This window comes from Acomys russatus, chromosome 15, assembly GCF_903995435.1.
Source record: "Acomys russatus chromosome 15, mAcoRus1.1, whole genome shotgun sequence".
NCBI classification, from domain to species: domain Eukaryota; kingdom Metazoa; phylum Chordata; class Mammalia; order Rodentia; family Muridae; genus Acomys; species Acomys russatus.
Genome location: NC_067151.1, coordinates 62,878,790 through 62,897,770, shown reverse-complemented (window position 1 = coordinate 62,897,770; position 18,981 = coordinate 62,878,790). Strand labels below are relative to the sequence as shown.

Here is an 18,981-nt window from a genome sequence, read left to right as displayed (position 1 = left end):
GGCAGTGGCGCATGCCTTTAATCCCAGCACTTGGAGGCAGAGGCGGGCAGATCTCTGTGAGTTCAAGGCCAGCCTGGTCTATAAATCAAGTTCCAGGACAGCCAAGGCTACACAGAGAAACCCTGGCTTGAAAAAACAAAAGGAGGTGAAGATGGCATACTGCAGACAAATGCAGGCCAGGAACAGACAGAAGGAAGGGAGAATCAGTCAGTCTTGTTTATTGTCAAATCTGGGTAGTGTTTGTGGCTTCATCTCCTACAAAACTCAGGTCACACCTATAGTTGCTGTTCAAGACCTGCTTTCCCCACCAGGCTGTGAGCTTTGTTTCATTTGATCTAAGTGTCTATGGCTAGTCACTAATGACAAGGGGGCCGGGCGCGGTGGCGCACGCCTTTAATCCCAGCATTCAGGAGGCGGAGGCAGAGGCAGGCGGATCGCTCTGAGTTTGAGGCCAGCCTGGTCTACACTGTGAGTCCAGGACAGCCAAGGCTACATGGAGAAACCCTCTCTCAAAAAACAAGGCAAAACAATCAAACTGCCATGTGAGTTCAAGGCCAGCCTGGTCTACGAAGCCAGGACAGCCATAGCTATGCAGAGAAACCAAATCAAAATTGCCATGATGGGGGCTGGAGAGACGGCTCAGAGGTTAAGAGCACTGTCTGTTCTTTCAAAGGTCCTGAGTTCAATTCCCAGCAACCACATGGTGGTTCAGAACCATCTATAATGAGACCTGGTGCACTCTTCTGGCATGCAGACACACAAGGGGCCAGAATGCTGTATAAATAATAAAATGTTAAAAAAAAAATTGCCAAGATGGCGGTCATGCAGCCCTCAATGCCAGAGGGTAACCCGAAGAGCTAGAGCAGGATTTTCCTGCTGCTGATTGGTTTTGTTGTTGTTTTTTTCTTTTTTGGTTTGCTGAGATTAAAGGCGTGTGCCACCACCTCCCAGCTGCCTGTATTCTTGTCATAATAGAGAGCTGGCAACTGCAGCTCTGGAAGGAAGTAGGGGTGAAACTTCCGGGTAGGCAGTGACACAAGTAGACACTGACTGACGCAGGAGACGGAATGGAGTGGGAGGTAGGCAGTGGGAACCACTTGGGGAGACAGAGTGCTGGAGGAGTCTGGTTCAGTTAGTAGCTATCTGAGAGACCGTCCCAGCAAAAGGCCAACAGCTTTAAACAATATAGATGTCTCCATGTCTTTCTTAAACCTCAAGCAGGATCTGCGAAAGCCCCCGAATAGGTCTTAATGAGACAAAGTGAAACAGACTGGAAGGACAAAGGATGCGGGTGTGAGCTGTGCAGTGGAGACACAGGCACAGGAAGCTGACGGTAGGCAGAGACCCCGGGGCACCGGTGAGTGGCCAGCACTGACGAGAGCTGACAATTTAAAAGTATTAAAAATTACCTCAGAGGACATGTTCTCACAGCAGGGGTCTCTCTGAGTGTCATTTGCTTCCTTGTGGCCTACAGGTGCATATGCTCAGTTAATACTCTCCAGGACTTTCAGTGTCAAGTATCTTGAGAAAGGACATGCTCTTCCAGCCCCTCAGACCCACCACTGATACTTAGCACCTGCTACACGGTGCACCCAGTGCCTGGAGGGATTAGTTGGGATCCTGTTTTGTGGAGTGGGAGGAGTAGAAGTTCAGGCTAATCTGTGGTTTCACACTATGAGGATTCCCACTCAAGTACCACAGTCCCTGTAGATTAACAGCCACGGCAAAGCTATTTGCCCACCCATTTAGAAAAGATCAGGGAAACTGAGGTCTGAGGCGGTGCCCACAACCTGGGAAGTTAAATTACAGCAGCCAAGAGCAAACCAAGACTCAGGGCTGAGAATAAAGTGCATGGCCAGAGTCTGAACCTTTTTGTTTATTTGTTAAACCCCATGTTGTATACCCTCTCCCCTTACAACCATGCATACCCCACGATGGCCACAAGGTGTCACTCTTGTTTCCAGAGGCAACATTTGAGTTGACATGATAGTGAAAAAAGGACAGTTTTAAGCCCCAGGTCTGGGTATGTTTTGGGTAGCAGAGGCTCTGTTGGCAGGCGTGACGAGATGATGGGAGAGCAGTGTTTTGGTGGCTGTCAGAGTCTTTCCTCATAAAAAGCTTTGCCCAGCTGATTGAGTTCCAGCTGGTACTGTTGATGTTCCTTTTCAAACAGCTGGTGTAAGGCAGCTTGCCGGACCTGGAAGAGAAGGTAGTAAACGTGTGCTGTCGGCTCTCTGACATTCTTCCTCAGTCTCTGGTTGCCTTCCCCTCCCTGTGGTCTCTTCTCTTGGGCCTGGACTTAGCTGGGACACAAAGGGATGTCATAGAAGAGAAAGTCAATCAGGAGGGGAGGAAGCCTATCTGATTTCCCCTCCCTGGGTGAAGGATCATTTTGCTGAGAAATCACCATGAACTAGAAAATCAGCTAGGTACTCAAGATACTAAAAGGTGACATCACAATTGTCACCCGGGGGAGAAGAGGCAGCTTAGGGTGTCACTGGATAGAAAGACCAAGGACTTGGGCCTGGAGAGATGGCTCAGCAGTTAACAGTACTAACTTCCCATGCAGAGGATCCCAGTTCAGTTCCCAGCATCCACACAGGGGAATCTGACCAATGCTCATAAAATAATTAAAAAAAAAAAAAGGAAGACCAAGGACTATATGATGCACAGGGATTGGAAATCTGTCACCTGCTGCTAGGTAGTGGGGCATGCTTATAATTCCAGCACATGGGAAGCTGAGACAGGATGTCTAGTAAGTTCCAGGCCATCCTGGGAAGCAGAACAAGACCTTGTTTGTTTGTTTTTCATACTTTTTAAATTAATTTATTCATATTACATCTCAATTGTTATCCCATCCCTTGTTTCTTCCTGTTTCTCCCTTGTCTCTCCCTCCCGCTTTCACCCTATTCCCCTCCCCTATGAATGTGACTGAGGGGACCTCCTCCCCCTGTTATGTTCATAGGATATCAAGTCTCTTGTTGATAGCCTGTTATCCTTCCTCTGAGTGCCACTGGGCCTCCCCATCAAGGGGACGTAGTCAAATATGGGCACCAGAGTTTGTGTGAAAGTCAGTCCCTGCCCTCCACTCAACTGTGGAGAATATCCTGTCCATTGGCCAGACCTGGGTAGGGGTTTTGTTTGTTTTTCAAAACAGGATTTCTCTGTGTAGCCTTGGCTGTCCTGGACTCGCTTTGTAGACCAGGCTGGCCTTGAACTCACAGCGATGTACCTGCCTCTGCTTCCAGAGGCATGTGCACCATGCCCGCCTATGTATTTATTTTTAAGACAAGGTCTTGCCAAGGCTACACAGAGAAACCCTGTCTCAAAAACAAAACAAACAAATACCAATGCACATAAAAATAAACAAATTATTTTTTAAAACACATGAAATAAAACCCTTGGCTGGGTTTGCTGGTTCATTTTATTTCCAGCATGCATGAGGTAGAGAAAAATGGAGCTCTAGTGAGACCCTGTTTCAAACCAAACCAAACCCAAAGAACACAAGAAAACAAAGCTTCATTAAGCCTAAAAACTAAACCAAGACTGCCATATGCAAACAATGGTACATTTAAAAATAATCACTTACTGAAGAGCTTTGACATTGGTTTTGTTTTGCTTTTTGAGACAGGGTTTCTGTGTGCAGCCCTGGCTGTCCTGGATTCACTTTGTAAACCAGGCTGGCCTCCAACTCACAGGGATCCACCTGCAAGTGCTGGGATAAAAGGCGTGCACCGCTACTGCCTGGTGAGCTGTGACATTTGATGTTAAAGTAATGTTCTGATAAAATAATGAAAAAACCTGAGAGGCATATGATATGGGTTAAGTCCCGCCAGAGAAGTGCTTGATATCCCAGCTGGTAGGAACATAGAGCAGGAAGTGGGGAGACTCCAGGCTGCCTTCCTAGGACTCACCAGCAGCAGCTGCTTGTTGGACAGTGCTAATTCCTGTTGCATAGCGTCCTGCATCCTTAGGGCCGCGTATGGGTCTCTCCGTTGGCTCAATGTCATCTGCCACTGACAGTGAGTATGTGAACTCTGCCACCTGCCCCAGGTTCAGGGAATTAAATGAGTTAGTAGCAGAGACAAGTCCTCAGCAGCGTGATTTGCTTTGTGACCTCTTGGAAGGGTAGCTAGACCAGGCTCAGGTTCAGGGTTACTGAACCAATGTCATGAGTAGAGGCAGAGCCGTTAGCTGTTACAACACAAAAAAGGAAACTCAAAGTTGTGCCATCTATGTCTGAGTCTCAAAACACTGTGTGTGTGTGTGTGTGTGTGTTTTGAGACAGGGTTTGTGTGTGTAGCCCTAGCTGTTCTGGAACTCACTTTGTAGACCAGGCTGGCCTCAAACTCTGAGACCCGGCCACCTGACTCCTGAGTGCTGGGTTTAAAGGCATGTACCATCACTGCCCAGCAACTTTTTATTTTTTAATCTACTTTTAAAGTATAGGAGTAACGTCTGCATGTACACCTACATGCCAGAAGAGGGCAACAGATCCCTTTATAGATGGTTGTGAGGCACCACATGGTTGCTGGGAATTGAATTCAAGACCTTCAGAAGAGCAGCTAGTGTTTTCTGAACCATCTCACAGCACACACATTCCCCCCTCCCCCCGCCCCTTTTTGTTTTTTGTTTTTTTCCGAGACAGGGTTTCTCTGTGTAGCCTTGGCTGTCCTGGACTCACTTTGTAGACCAGGCTGGCCTTGAACTCACAGCAATCGCCTGCCTCTGCCTCCCAGTGCTGGCATTAAAGGCGTGCACCACCGCCAGCAGGCCCTCCCCTGGCCCCTTTTTGAGACAGGGTTTCTCTGTGTAGCTTTGGCTGTCCGGGACTTGCCTTGTAGACCAGGCTGGCCTCGAACTCACAGTGATCCACCTGCCTCTGCCTCCTAAATGCTGGGATTAAAGATGTATGCCACCATGCCCAGCTACACACATCCCCCTTTTAAAAAGACAGTTTCAGCACTTGGGAGGCAGAGGCAGGCAGATCGCTGTGAGTTCGAGGCCAGCCTGGCCTACAAAGCGAGTCTAGGACAGCCAAGGCTACACAGAGAAAACCTGTCTTGAAAAACCAAAAAAAAAAAAAAAAAAAAAAAAGACAATTTCATGTGACACAAGCTGGCCTCCAACTCACTATGTAGCTAACTCTGGACCTTGGATGCTCCTGTCTTTATCTCCTGAATGCTGGGAAATAAAACCAAAGCTCTGTGTATGTTAGGCAAGCAGTCTATCAGCGATCTGTCACCCTCCCTTAAAAAGTGTCTCATTATAAAGCCCCTATTCCCTTGAATTATGTAGACTAGTCTGGGCTCAAACTCAAGAGACCCATCTGCCTCTGCCCTCTAGTGTTGAGATCAAAAGCATCATTGCCATCATGCTCGGTCTCCCCATGGGGTTTTTAAGAGCGTATCAACTAAAGGTAGCCTAGGCCGGCCTCAGACTCATGCTCATCACAGATTTCAGGCATGAGCTTCCAGCCCTGCTTCGGCACCACTTCCTTTAAAGAAGTTTAGGGTTGGAGGCACAGCTGCTAGTGGAGTGTTTCTGTGCACAAAGCTCTCCTCCTTGACAAGTCCCCCAAGGACAGCAGATTGGAGAAGACACCCTGATGGGAGGAGATGGAAACACAGATTACCTGTTGACCATCTTCTTAAGCAACATGGCTCTTTGCAAATTCTGCAAGAGAGAGGAGTTCTGTTGATGCCCTTGATTACAAGAATCTTACCACCAGATCCACTTCTGAGGAATGTAGTCGTCACGTTTCTCAGGGGAAGTGCGAAAAAGCCCTACATTTCTCAGAATAGACTGAAGAGAAAATACAGGGGCCAGAGGAGACATATGTGAACAGCCACTCTGTGTTCCAGCAGGAGTTCCCCGTTTTTGCTCACTCTCCTGCACGCTTCCAGGGCCCCTTTCAAGAATCCTGTACCTTGGGTGAAACCACCTGGAAAACATCAAGGGAAACTCCTCCGCCAACCTCCAACCCTCCTTCCAACTCTGCGTACCTCTTCTACTTTTGTAATTTTCTCCACAGACATATCTAAGACACACTAAGTCTGAGGACACTGAGCAGCTCTCCTTTCTGTTTAGTTGGGTCACCGTGGTTTCAGTTGTCATAGCAACATTAAGGCGTCCAACAATGACTTGGTTCTGGGAGTTGACTGGTCACTTGGGCCTGTTGCCCTGGTGACCGGAAGGGAACCCTGGTTCCCCAGCTTCCTATTGGTGACAAGGCCAGGCGACAAGCATGGGCCACACAGTCCTTATTTCAGGATTTCTTCTGTTGGGATTTCAGACTGTCTGTGGTCTAGATGCAGACAGACTCCAACCCGTTTCTGGCAGCAAAGCTTCACGCCCTGTCCTGTAAAGCCAATGCGGACATACATCAAATGTCTGTTGTTCTAAAGAAATGACTCAGGTTTTTTTTTTAGTAGTTAATTTTATTAAATAATTTGTAAACTGAGACTAATACACTGAATTTAGAGAAAACCACTTCTTCACGTTGTGTCTCACCATCTCAGCATAGGTTATACAACGTGCCAGAACACATACTTTTACTTGTCATAACAGTATTGGGTGAAGGTGGGACAGATGCTTCCGCCTCAGGAAAGTCATGTTCATGCCTCTATACAGCTTGTTTGAATGAGCACCAAATTCCAGAGGACATTCCGCCCACCCACTCCCCTTTCCTCAGGAGGTCCTGCCTGACTTTTCCACCAATCAAATCTGTGATGGTCTAAACCCAAATGTTTCTATGGGGTAGATACAGAAGGCATCTCACTTCAGTTTACACCATTGGGGCCAAACAGCATTGAACAGGGTAGGTGAATTACAGCCAAAAACAAGCAAGGATTTCCAAGGAAGCTTTGACAATGACATTTGAATTCAAATCCAGAAAAAGTGCTACTGGGAGAGAACACGTCTTAGCCAAGAGAAGAAAGGGCTGGGAAGGACCTGTTAGACACAGCTCCGAAAGAACTCTGGGCTCCACACAAGCTTCGGCCAATCAAGTCTGGGCCTGCTGAGCCAGACAGGCCAAAGGCGCACGGCTGGCACCTGTGTAGCCATCATAGCGTACTCTCTAGTGTGTTATAGTTGTCCTTAAAGCTCTTCAGTTCGAGAAAGTGCTTAGGACGTTTGCTCTTCTGACTGGAGGGAAGGTATGTGACCTGGATGGTTGTTGGCGACATTTCAGGCGACTGGGTTAGGTCTTTGGCCGCTGACTGGTGTTGTCTCTGAGAGCTGCCCATCCGTGCTTTGACTCTGCAGAATACACAACAGGCATAGACTTAATGAGAACTGGCAGGAACGGGGCTGGAGAGATGACTCTGGCTAAGAGCACACACTGCTCCCCCAGAAGAGCAGAGCAACTACAGCATGCATCTGTAACTCTGCCTCTCAGCCAGAACCTCTGCACATACTCACACACAAATAAAACTGATGGAAAGTGACTATCAGAACAAAAACCCAGAATACAATTCAGAGATTATCCCACCCAGTAAGTGCAGGTACAATTGTCTCTCACCTATTTTACTAGTTACTAAGCAAGGCATGCTTGCAAACCCCTGTAACTGCAAGAGGCAGAAGGATCTCAAAATTCAAGGCCAGTCTGGTCCACATAGCAAGTCTCCGCTAACCCCACGCACCACAAAATGAAACCTCCCATTCCCCAAAAGACCACAACAAAAACCCAATCAATTCATTACTAAGACCATTTGCTAATTTAGATTATCAAGGCAAGCAGGTTTTACTAAGTACTTATTTCCAGTGCCACCCTTTCTTTTTAGGGATGTGGGGAGGGAACAAGGACAGAATGGGTCTTACTGTGTAAGTGAGGCTGGCCTTACAGGAATCAGGCCATCATGCTGGGGTCTCGCTTTTATTTTGCTCTGCTTACAGAAAGCTTGTAACTCTGCTGACTGCTCTAATGTGCATGTTGCTAACATTCCCAGACCAAAGAGGAGAAATAAAATCAAACTCTTGGGTACATATCATGTCAGAAGGCACATAGCACTTGTGACTTGCCAACAGCTCACTTACCAACACCCTAACATCTCTAATACTGTAGCATCAACTTTGCAGGGTAAGAACTAAAAATCAGAGCTGGCTGTGGTGGCACATGCTTTTAATCTCAGCACTCGGAAGGCAGAGGCAGACAGATCGCTGTGAGTTCCAGGACAACCAGGGCTACACAGGGAAATCCTGTCTCAAAAACCAAAAAAAAAACAAAAAAGGGCTGGAGAGATGGCTCAGCAGTTAACAGCATTGGCTGCTCTTCCAAAGGTCCTGAGTTCAATTCCCAGCAATCACATGGTGGCTCTCAGCCACCTATAATGAGATCTGGTGCCCTCTTCTGGCATGCAAGTGTACATGTAGGCAGAGCACTGTATACATACATACATAATAAATAAATACATAAATCTTAAAAAAAAAATAAATAAATAAAGAGGGACAGAGGCAGGCAGATCATTTTGAGTTCAAGAACAGCCTGGTTTACAAAGCCAAGGCTATACAGAGAAACCCTAACTAGAAAAACCAAACCAAAACCATCCCCCACCCCCTCCAAAACAAAACAAAAAACAAACAAAAAGAACCCAAAAAAAAAAAAAAAAACCAAACCAAGATTCCAATAACATCACAAAGCTACACAGATTTATCAGGTTTCAAAGCCTATTCTTTTCCATTGTTATCCATCAAACCTTTCCAGAAACCAGGATTTTTAAAAAGCAGTAAGAGCCAGGTATGGGGGCATATACCAGTAAGACTCAAGATGGTTAAGGGAAGAGAATTATCTTGAATTGCAGGAAATAAAGCCTTATCTCAAAAAGCCATAATAAAAACAAAACAACAAAATCTCTAACAAAATATATAGCAAATACATTTCTCAGATAAGGTTTCTCTGTGTGGCCCTGGTTGTTCTTGAACCCACAGAGATCTACCTGCCTTTGCCTTCTGAGTGCTGGGAGTGAAAGTGTGCACCTGGCTCAAGTGAGTTAGTTTTTTGGTTTTTTACAAGACAGGGTTTCTCTTATAGTCCTGGCTGTCCTGGACTTGCTTTGTAGACAAGGCTAGCCTCGAACTCACAGAGATCCGCCTGCCGCTACCTCCCGAGTGTGTGTGCCACCATATCCAGGTCTCAAGTGAGTTTTTAACAGGTTTCCTGCCTAACTTCTTTCAAGATTTTTCATTTCTTATTTGTGTGTATGTGCCTGCAAGTTTCCGTGCACTGCACATGTGCACAGGAAAGTGCATGTTTGGCAAGCATTCTACAACTGTGTTATGACCTCATACCCTGGTAACCAGCTCTAGGTTGGCTTTCCTTTTTCAGCATGCATGCTCAGTTACGATTAACCTAAGTGGCATAATGAACAAATGCTCAAAAGCTGACTCTCTACTGATGTTTTTCCCTAAAGACGGGATTACATCACTTTACATGGTTTTTAAGAAAAGTTGGAATTAAAGTCATTTTCTTTTTGTTTTTTTCAAGACAGGGTTTCTCCATGTAGCCTTGGCTGTCAACGACTTGCTTTGTATGTAGATCAGGGTAGCCTCGGCCTCCCTGAATGCTAGGATTACAGGCTTGCACCACTGTGCCTGGCTTTTAAAAAGTGCACTCATTTATGTATATGAGTGCTCCATCTGCATACACACTTGTTTGCCAGAAGAGGGCACCAGATCTCCATACAGATGGTTGTGGTTGCTGAGAATTGAACTCAGGACCTCTGGAAAGGCATACAGTGCTCCTAACCTCTGAGCCATCTCTCCAGGCCCTAGAACTTAATTTACTTTCATTGCACCAAAGCACAAAAGGCGGACCCTAGAACAGGAGTCCTTATGTGCTGAGAACTCTCATTCCTTTGCTAGCTATACCACTCTCCCCGCCCCCTTTGTTTGTTTGTTTTTTGAGATAAGGTTTCTCTGTATAGTCCTGGCTGTCCTGGAACTTACTCTGTAGACCAGGCTGGCTTCACATTTATAGAGATCCACCTGTCTCTGCCTCCCAAGGGCTGGGATTAAAGACAGTTCCTCTCTGTAGCCCTGTCCACCCAGGATCTTACTCTGTAGACAGGTTGCCTGCCACCCAACTTTGCCTATGAAAGGCCTGCACCACCATGCTCAGACCATTTTGATATTTTAGTTGGGTAGACCAAAACCAAACCAAACCAAAAAATAAACAAACAAAAAAACCCCCACCAAAACAAAAACAAAAAATCCCAAAATCCAAAACAAAAATAAAACCAAAATATGCATACAAAGTAGAAGTTTCTCTTATTAGCTCAGAGAACAAAATGTCTGTTTCTTAATCCTGGCAGGTTTCATGGGACCAGCCTAGCACTTCTGTGTTCTTTTATACCATTTTGCTTATTTATTTAGAGACTGTCTTGCTAGCCTAGACCTTCTCCTCGATTCTTCTCGTAACTGCACTTCTATGTCTAACTTGGCATTCTTTGCCATGCCCCAGCATACTCACACAGTGGCCAGCTCACGTAAGGCCTCCTGATACCGCAAGTACTCACTCTGGCCAAAGACCTTCAGAAATAGAGAGGACAATCAGTGTCTGCGTGGAGCACGTCACCCCACCTGTTGACGGGAACACTACCCTTCCAACTTACCCCTGTCCCATAGCGGGCTGCCTCATATCCATCAAGCAGAGCATCAATGAGGGCCTTGCGAACACCCTTGAAAGGAGTGCTAGTGTTTCGCAGATCTAGCAAGTAAGAGCGGAAATTCTTACCCATTAAAGAACAGGGGTGCCGGCCTTCAGCATGAAATGGGATCTCTGAGAAGAAAACAGCACAATTATACCTCTTCTCTGTTTTTTTCGTAGTTAATTCTCCAAACTTAGAAACAGCTTTAACTATCACCAAAAACCCCAAATTTAAAATTAATATACATTAATAAAAAGATTGTATCTACTGACACGAATGAGCTGAAAGCAGATTCTAACAGAATTAAGATCAGATGGACACTGCTATGCCCACATGGTTATGTGGGTGTCGCCACACAACTCTAAGTTCTGTATGATACCATCAACATCTCGGCTTTAAGATTAAGATATAAACTCTTTCAACTGACGTAAAAGCATGCAAGTAATCACATAATGTGAAAAAAAAAATCCAATAACAGTGAAAAACCAGATATTACACTTCCCACATTGTGTTGTGGGAAAACGATTATCATGACTCAATTCATGAAACTAAAGGCCTCAGGAGAACTTTAAAAGACAACATTGTACACTAGGTGCAGTGTAGCAGCACATACCTAGAATTCCAACATTTGGGAGGCTGAGGCAGAAGGATGTTGAGTAAGGCCTAAGCTTCACTGCATCAATCTGTGGCAAAAACAAAAAATAAATAAAGAAGGCCTACAACCTCCTAACATAAAGTCCCCCCCAAAATAAAACATAAACCTGGGGTTTGAGAGCTCAGCAGTAACAGCACTTGCTGCACTTGCAGCAGACCTGGCTTTAGAGGGTTACAACCACCTGGAAGTCACTCCAGTTCCAGGGGCTCTGATGCCCTCTGTTGGACTCCTTTACACAAACAGTACATATAAACCCATGCAGGCACACAATATATACAACATAAAAATAGTAATTAAAGACAGTGTGGTGGTGTATTCCTTTAATCCCAATACTAGGGTGGGTCTCTGTGAATTGAAGGTCTGCCAGGGCTAATATCAAGACTTTGTCTTAAAAATAAGAACAAACCAGCAAGTTCCCCTGAAAAGAAATGTTAAACTGGGCTGGGGATGTGGTTCAGCTGTTTGGATGTTTATTTAGCACACCAGAAGCTCTGGGCTTGACATCGAGTAAACTTGGTGTTGCGGCACAGTGCCCATAATAAGCACTGGGAGGTAAAAGCAGAAGCTCTCTGCATTGGCCATGTGAGACGATATCTCCAGTTAACACTCAAACCAAGGTAAGTCACTTGGGAGGAAAAAAAAATTCACTTCAAGTGAAAAAAATAATTCACCTTCAGGAGGTGAGAGTACAATCCTTTAATCATAGAGTCAGGGTGATCTCTGTGAGTTCAAGGCCAGCTTGGCTACAGAGTGAAGCAGCCAGGTCTACAGAGAGACCCTGTCTCAAAAACCAGGGGGTAGGGGAGGAAGAAAGAAAAAAAAAGAGCAAACCAAGGGGATTCAGCTCTTTTTTTTAAAGACAGCATCTCTCTATGTAGCTAACCCTGTCTGCCCTGGAACTCCCTATGGAGACCAGGCTGGTCTTAGCTCACAGAGATCTACCTGCGTCCGCCTCCCGAGCTGTGGGATTAAAGGTGTGCACCACCACATCTGGATACTTACAACGGTTTCTTTCAATATAGTACCCTCAGAACCCTAGGAAACTCCTTCTAGCCATAATAATGTGTCAAAGGACAAATCCCAACATCTTTCTCACTGTGCCCCTAGCATTAGACTCTTCAGTGCACTCTTGCAACTAACTTACCAGAGGCGCGGATCGCATCTAAAGCTTTCATCCTGTATAGATAGTTGTAGCAACCTGTTGAGGAAAAGACTAGTTTCAGTGATTACTCTCAAAATACCCCAAGAGTACAATCGGTTAACAAACTGCTTCCTTGTATCTGGCATATATCCAATAACTGAGGACTATGGGGGTTTGGTACAGGTGTTGAAACTTCCAACAGTAGAGGAATTCTTTTTATTTTGTTTTGTTTTGTTTTTTTTTTTCCAGACAAGGTTTCTCTGTGTAGCCTTGACTGTTCTGGACTCACTTTGTAGACCAGGCTGACCTCGAACTCACAGAGATCCACCTGCCTCTGCTTCCCGAGTGCTGGGATTAAAGGCGTGCGCCACCACGCCCGGCAGTAGAGGAATTCTTAAGCTGTGGATGTAGCTGGGTTTTGCTTACTTTGTGGGCTTTTCTTTTCCCACCCTTTATTGCCCCCACTCCCACCCCATCCCAGTTTCACACCCCAACACAAGGTAAAGAAACAAGGCTAGAGGGGGAAGGAAGGAGAGCGAGGGAGGTGTCAACTGAACCCTGAGTCTAATTTATTTTCTTTTTCTTCTTCTTTGACCATGGCTACTAACAAACCGCCCAGGAACTTGCTCTGTAGACCAGGTTGCCACCCAACTTTTAAAAATCTATTTTTTAAACAACACACACCTCTCGGGGCTGTAGAATTTACATACCCCCTACTCAACAGTTCCTAGAATTTCAAATGCCACACAATCGCCAAAAACATCTGTAGCTGGCAAAAACCATACCTTTGGTAGAACGAGGCAACTCATGGTCAGCTGTTGTGGACAGTCCAAAGCATGCTCTTATAATAATATTTGTTTTGATTTTGTTTTTTAAAGAAACCAAAATTCCAGAATTCTTTTTTAAAGTTTTTTTTTCTCTTTTTTCTTTTAATATTTATTATATATACAGTGTTTTGCCTGCACATACGCCTGCATGCCAGAAGAGGGCACCAGATCTCACAGGTGGTTATAAGCCATCCTGTCTGTGGTTGCTGGGAATTGAACCCAGGTCCTCTACAAGAGCAGACAGTGCTCTTTACCGCTGAGCCATCTCGCCAGGCCCCATAATTCTTAAAACTGTCACTACATTGGGACTTCTCAGTGACACATCCTCCAGGAGCTTGTCACATACTTTGATTGCCCTGGGTTTCCAGCTGCAGCAGTCTGGTGTCATCATCTGCCAGGAGCTGGGGTTCATACTTGATATCCTGCACCCTGGACAGTCGAACATCGATCTCCTCTTTCAAGTCCTGTGCATTCACAGAAAAGCACACACCATCACTATGTATGTTCTGCTTCCCAACAATCTGTAAAGGGGCCAGAGCATGTAAACCAAGGTGAAACAGAAAACCCAACAATGTGTTTGGGACTCTCTAATATACACCTCAAAGCCAAATCTCTCTCTCTCTCCTTTGAATTTTGAGGCACAGTCTATGCAGCTCTGGCTTCCCTGAAACTATGTAGAGCAGGCTGACTTCCAACTCAAGAGAGAACCACTTGCTTCTACTTAGGAGTACTGGGACTGGAGTGTGCCATCTACCCGGCTTTTCTCTCCTGCAGCTGTGTTTGCACCTGCGGAGCTGTGCATGCCTGTATCAGGTGTCTTCCTCCAGCACTCTTTCTCCGGCTTGGGTTTTCTCACTGAGGCTGGAAGCCAGCAAGACCCTGCAACCCTTTAGTCTCTACAGCCCTCAGAGCTGGGTTACAGGGGACAAGGGACCCCTGGTTTATACCACGGGTTGTACATGTGACATGGGTCAGAACCCCAGTCCTCATGATTGGCCAGCAAGAGCTCTTAATCATTGAGCCATCTTCTCAGTCCCTAAGCCAGATGTTTTAACTTGCCAGAATTTGTTTTTTTGAGACAGGGTTTCTCTGTGTAGCCTTGACTGTCTTCGACTTGCTTTGTAGACCAGGCTGGCCTTGAATTTACAGTGATCCACCTGCCTCTGCCTCCTGAGTGCTGGGATTAAAGGCGTGCGCCACCACGCCTGGCTTATTAACTTGCCAGAATTTCTTTAGGTTGACACCAGCATTATTTCTGATTTGAAATTGGACTAAAAGAATCCTGGCCGGGCCCGGGCGTGGTGGTGCACGCCTTTAATCCCAGCACTCGGGAGGCAGAGGCAGGCGGATTGCTGTGAGTTCGAGGCCAGCCTGGTCTACAAAGTGAGTCCAGGATGGCCAAGGCTACACAGAGAAACCCTGTCTCGAAAAACGAAAAGAAGAAAAAGAAGAAGAAGAAGAAGAATCGTGATTAGATGTTACAAAGAACTTACTGAGGGCTGGGCGTGGTGGGGCAGGCCCTTAATCCCAGCACTGAGAGGTGGGTGGACAGGGCAGAGGCTGGAGGATCTCTGTGAGTTCAAGGCCGGCCTGGTCCACAAATCGAGTCCAGGACAGCCAAGGTTACACAGAGAAACCCTGTCTTGGAAAAAAAAAGAAAAAACTTCTTGAGGGGCTCAGCAGTTAAGAGCACTGGTTAAGAGGTCCTGATTTCAATCCCCAGCACCCACATGGCAGCTCACAACTGTCTGTTACAGTTCCAGGGGATCTGACACCCTCACACAGACATACATGCACATAAAATAAAGATGATTTAAAAAAGAGCTCCCTGAGTTGAAGGAAAAAACAAAACAGAGAGAAGCTGCCACGTGCTCTAGCACCACTTCACTTCCTGTGCCACAAAGACTGAGAGCAGGAGGGCTGCTCCAAGTTCAAGGTCAGCCCGGGCTACAGTTACAATCTAGCCTGGGCTACCCAGTAAGACCTTGTCATGAAAAGGAAAAATGTACTAAAAATTACTTAATGTGCTGATTCTCACACATCCAGAAGCAACCATTATCAGTTTTTAATCTGTCTAATCTTAAGGGATGCCAGAGCCCCCCAAAATAAAATTTTCTATTATAGGACCTTGGGCCAAGGATTAGGCAGCTATACATATGTTCTTACCATATAAAGTTCAACTATTTTTCCAAGTAGTTTTGTTTACACTTTCAGAACTTAGATTTTGCTGGGCAGTGGTGGTAAATGCCTGTAACGCAGCACTTGGGAGGCAGAGGCAGTTAGATCTCTGTGCGTTCCAACCCAGCCTGGTCTACAGAGTGGGATCTAGCACAGCCAGGGACACACAGAGAAACCCTGTCTTAAAAAACAAAAACCCAAAACAAACAACCCCCCTAAACAACAAAACAAAGCCCCCAAAGTTAGATTTTGTCTGCCTACGTATGTGAGGAACTTTGACATTATGTAGTCTAGACGGCACTGAATAGCTAAGCTTTAATCCATCATCACGTTAGAAACCAACCCCCATGGTCCTTTCCTATAGCCAAGGGAAAGGACATGGCTGACAGTGCAGTCCATAGCATCCTCCTTCAGCCTTTCCACTGGCTAATGAAAGACCACGCTCTAGGAGTTACTGGAGCCATGGGTTAGCTTTAGTTATTACCCATTTCTCACTAAACAACAATTTATTGACAATTTCCTATGTATAGAACCTAGTGTGAGCTATCACCGGGATGCAATCTTGAAATTTATTATCTATTGAAAAAGAGCTCATCTTAACCAAGACAGCAGACAAACTGTGGCAATGTTGTAATGAGAAACCCAAGGTACCCTAAGAATACAAAGAGGCTTGCATTACAATGTGTAATATAAGCCGCCCGTGGTGCGCACGCCTTTAATCCCAGCACTCGGGAGGCAGAGGCAGGGGGATCGCTGTGAGTTTGAGGCCAGCCTGGTCTACAAAGCGAGTTTAGGATGGCCAAGGATGATACACAGAGAAACCCTGTCTCGAAAAACAAAACAAAAAAAAGTAACATACACAGGATGTGGTGGCCCACGCCTTTAATCCCAGCACTCGGGAGGCAGAGGCAGGTGGAGCTCTGAGTTCCAGGGTAAAGGCTACATAGAAAAGTCCTATCTCTGAAAAACAAAAAACAAAGCAGAAATATGTAATATGCATTCCTCTCTTGAGGAAAAAACTTTAAACTAAGATCTAAACTAAGGAGTTTGGTATTTCGACACATGCCTCTAATTCCAGCACTCAAGACACGGAGGAGGGAGATGAGGATTTCATGGGAAACTTTGGCTACCGGTGAGTTCCAGAGGATAGCATGGGCCACAAGAGACCCTTAGCCTCAAACAAACCGAAAGGGAATGAAGGAGGAAGCCAAGTAAAGACCATTTTTGGGAGGTGACAGTGTGTGCAAAGCTATGCAATTCAACCAGTAGAGCTTGATGTTGGTGATGTGGAGCGTCAGAGACGCAAGGTGGTAAAGTCAGCTGCTACCTTACTAAACAGTGCAAGGCTGGAAAGCGAAAGCGTGAGACTCTGATTCACAACAGCGGCGTTATCCCAGCTGGCAGAGCGCTTGCCTAGTGTGCACCAGGTTCCTGGGTTCAGGCTCCAGCATCTCACAAACCAGGGATGGAGGAGCCTGTTTCTAACCGTGGCACAGTTCAATGGCATGTTGACCTACGTATTAGCTCTCTCCGAAGAAACAGGAGCTCCTGTCTGAAAAACACCAGCTGCCAACAAACTGGCAAACTCCTGGAGATCCAGCCTCCAAAACTAAGGTGGAGAGCAACTAAGAATATGCCACATTATGGCTTCCACACAAACACACATGCACACAAAAAGCCTTCTGACTTATCTATATTAGGTTTAAGATGGCTATTTGAAACCCCAGCTCCCATCTCCCTTCTAGGCAGGGTTTCTCTGTGTAGCCTTGGCAGTCCTGGACTCTGTGGACCAGGCTGGCCTCGAACTCAGAGATCCGCCTGCCTCTGCCTCCCGAGTGTTGGGATTATAGGCGGGCGCCACCACGGCCAGCATGATTATCTATCTTTTTAAAAATGTGGTCTGATTTGGTACATTATTTTAGTAATCTCAGCACTTGTGGGGTTCCGGCAGAAGGACCACTTTGAGGTTACATGGTGAGAAAGCCATCTTGGGTTACAATAGTTCAATATGTCTCAAAATACAAAACAAAGAGCAAGAGCAAAATTAAAAACTTGTTAGGTAATTTCTTCCTTAGGCTCGACTTGAGAGGTAGAATAGGGCGATTAACGCTTTCCCCCTTTTTTTTTGTAGTGTCAGGAATCAAACCCAGAGTCTTATGCAACTCGAGGCAAGCACAGTGGACATCTTTAAAATTCTGCAAAGGCAACCATTTTTTTTCTTCTACGGCCAAACACGCCTTCCCCCCCTTCCTTAATATATTCACTTTACATGCTGGTTGTAGCCCCACCCTACTTCCCTTATTCCTCAGAAAAGGGGAGCCCCTTCCCCACCACCCTCACTCATCAAGGACTGTGCTCCTCAGGCCTGAGCGTGTCCTCTTACTCTGTGGCCATTCCCAACATCACGCTAGAACTAAGCAACATGAAACACTTGGTAGTTTCAGAAGAATATGAGAAGCACTTTCTAGTTGAATTGGTTTAGATCATAAAGCCCATGTTGTGCAGCAGGGATGAGCAAGTGAGCCAAGTCCGCAGGCAGTTACGGCTTGGTTTGTGAAGGGGAAAAGCCAAGTAATTGTATGAACACAGTCATCTTTTAAAGTCAGAGAAAATCTTGCGCCCAAGAATCAGGGTTATCTTGCGCCCTAAGGACCTACCTTGGGGGCATTGTGTCCCACAGGGACATGGGGTCCTCTTCTAGATTTCATTGCAAAGCGCATGATTTGTCTCTTCACAAAAATAAACAGCAGTACAAATACCTGCCAAAAAGATCACAACCATCTATAGAAATAACAAGAATTACGTTAAAAACAAACAAACAAACAAACAAACAACAAAACCACGTTCACAATATTTTCAGGGCTGGGTGCTGTGGGATAAAACTTGGGGCCAAGCCAGGTCGCTAAGGGGTGGGTCTAGGGCTAGTCTCAAGGGGGCGTGATACCTGGGCCCTAGAACCTAGGGGGCGAGGCAGGGTTCGCAGCTGGGGGCGGGGACCTTTGCCTTAAAAGTCCTCGGGCAGTGTACGGGTAGAATTCGAAAGCCCAGAACAAAGCAAGTTAAGGGGCTGAAGAGAGAAGGCAGGGAACGGCTCAGGTGAAGGGGCTGGGCTGGGACGGCAGGAATGGAGTCGGGGAATCTCCTCACCAGGCTCCCGTATGCCATCACAAGCACGACATTCACTCCGGACAGCCAGTTACTGCTAGACGCCATCGCCTCTCTCTTTCTCTCTCTCTCTCTGCTAAGACCCGCTAGGTTATTCCCGCCACGCTTGCGCGTTAGGCCAGGCTCGGCATTAGCCAGGGGCACCTAGGTTCCCTGGAGCTCTCTAGCCATTTCTATTTGGCTTTGGGGGGTGGGGGAGGGAAGGGGAAAAAAAAACAAAACTAGAGTCGGTCAGAAAACATGGTGGATGGGGGCGCTAGTTAAGCACAGAGCCTTCCTGCTCCACCCCCGGACACGTGACTCCCGCCGCAAAGGAACCTGGGAGTGCGGAGACGCGGAAATTCGCCAGTAAGAGGAAGCAAAGGC

At 46.2% G+C, this 18,981-nt stretch overlaps 2 protein-coding genes across 3 annotated transcripts; both read right to left on the bottom strand.

Annotated features, from left to right (window-relative positions):
• Positions 1-2,095: 2,095 nt before the first annotated feature.
• Cfap141 (cilia and flagella associated protein 141) lies at positions 2,096-5,661 on the bottom strand. The gene is made up of 3 exons (XM_051156930.1): positions 5,636-5,661; positions 3,915-4,044; positions 2,096-2,197 (listed from the first exon to the last, which is right to left on the bottom strand). The coding sequence occupies exons 1-3, from the start codon at positions 5,659-5,661 to the stop codon at positions 2,096-2,098; spliced, it is 258 nt and encodes an 85-aa protein (XP_051012887.1).
• Positions 5,662-6,777: 1,116 nt separating this feature from the next.
• Positions 6,778-18,800, bottom strand: C15H1orf43 (chromosome 15 C1orf43 homolog). 2 transcript variants are annotated; one of them, XM_051157569.1, is made up of 7 exons: positions 18,598-18,800; positions 18,108-18,209; positions 13,619-13,736; positions 12,449-12,502; positions 10,614-10,780; positions 10,472-10,530; positions 6,778-7,263 (listed from the first exon to the last, which is right to left on the bottom strand). In XM_051157569.1, exons 1-7 carry the CDS (start codon positions 18,661-18,663, stop codon positions 7,068-7,070), a joined length of 762 nt encoding a protein of 253 aa, XP_051013526.1. In that variant the 5' UTR covers positions 18,664-18,800; the 3' UTR covers positions 6,778-7,067. The 2 variants fall into 2 exon arrangements, with proteins under 2 accessions (XP_051013526.1, XP_051013525.1); XM_051157568.1 differs by lacking the exon at positions 12,449-12,502.
• Positions 18,801-18,981: the final 181 nt, after the last annotated feature.

Excerpts from the sequence above, each read along its gene's own strand:
- Cfap141 (XM_051156930.1), bottom strand. The coding sequence starts at position 5,661 with ATGTTGCTTAAGAAGATGGTCAACAG. Across the intron at positions 4,045-5,635 it reads CTTAAGAAGATGGTCAACAG|GTGGCAGAGTTCACATACTC; the intron begins GTAATCTGTGTT and ends AACCTGGGGCAG. Across the intron at positions 2,198-3,914 it reads CCAACAAGCAGCTGCTGCTG|GTCCGGCAAGCTGCCTTACA; the intron begins GTGAGTCCTAGG and ends CTTCTCTTCCAG.
- C15H1orf43 (XM_051157569.1), bottom strand. The coding sequence starts at position 18,663 with ATGGCGTCTAGCAGTAACTGGCTGTCCGGAGTGAATGTCGTGCTTGTG. Across the intron at positions 13,737-18,107 it reads TGGGACACAATGCCCCCAAG|GACTTGAAAGAGGAGATCGA; the intron begins GTAGGTCCTTAG and ends GTGAATGCACAG. Across the intron at positions 10,781-12,448 it reads AGATGCGATCCGCGCCTCTG|AGATCCCATTTCATGCTGAA; the intron begins GTAAGTTAGTTG and ends TTTTCTTCTCAG.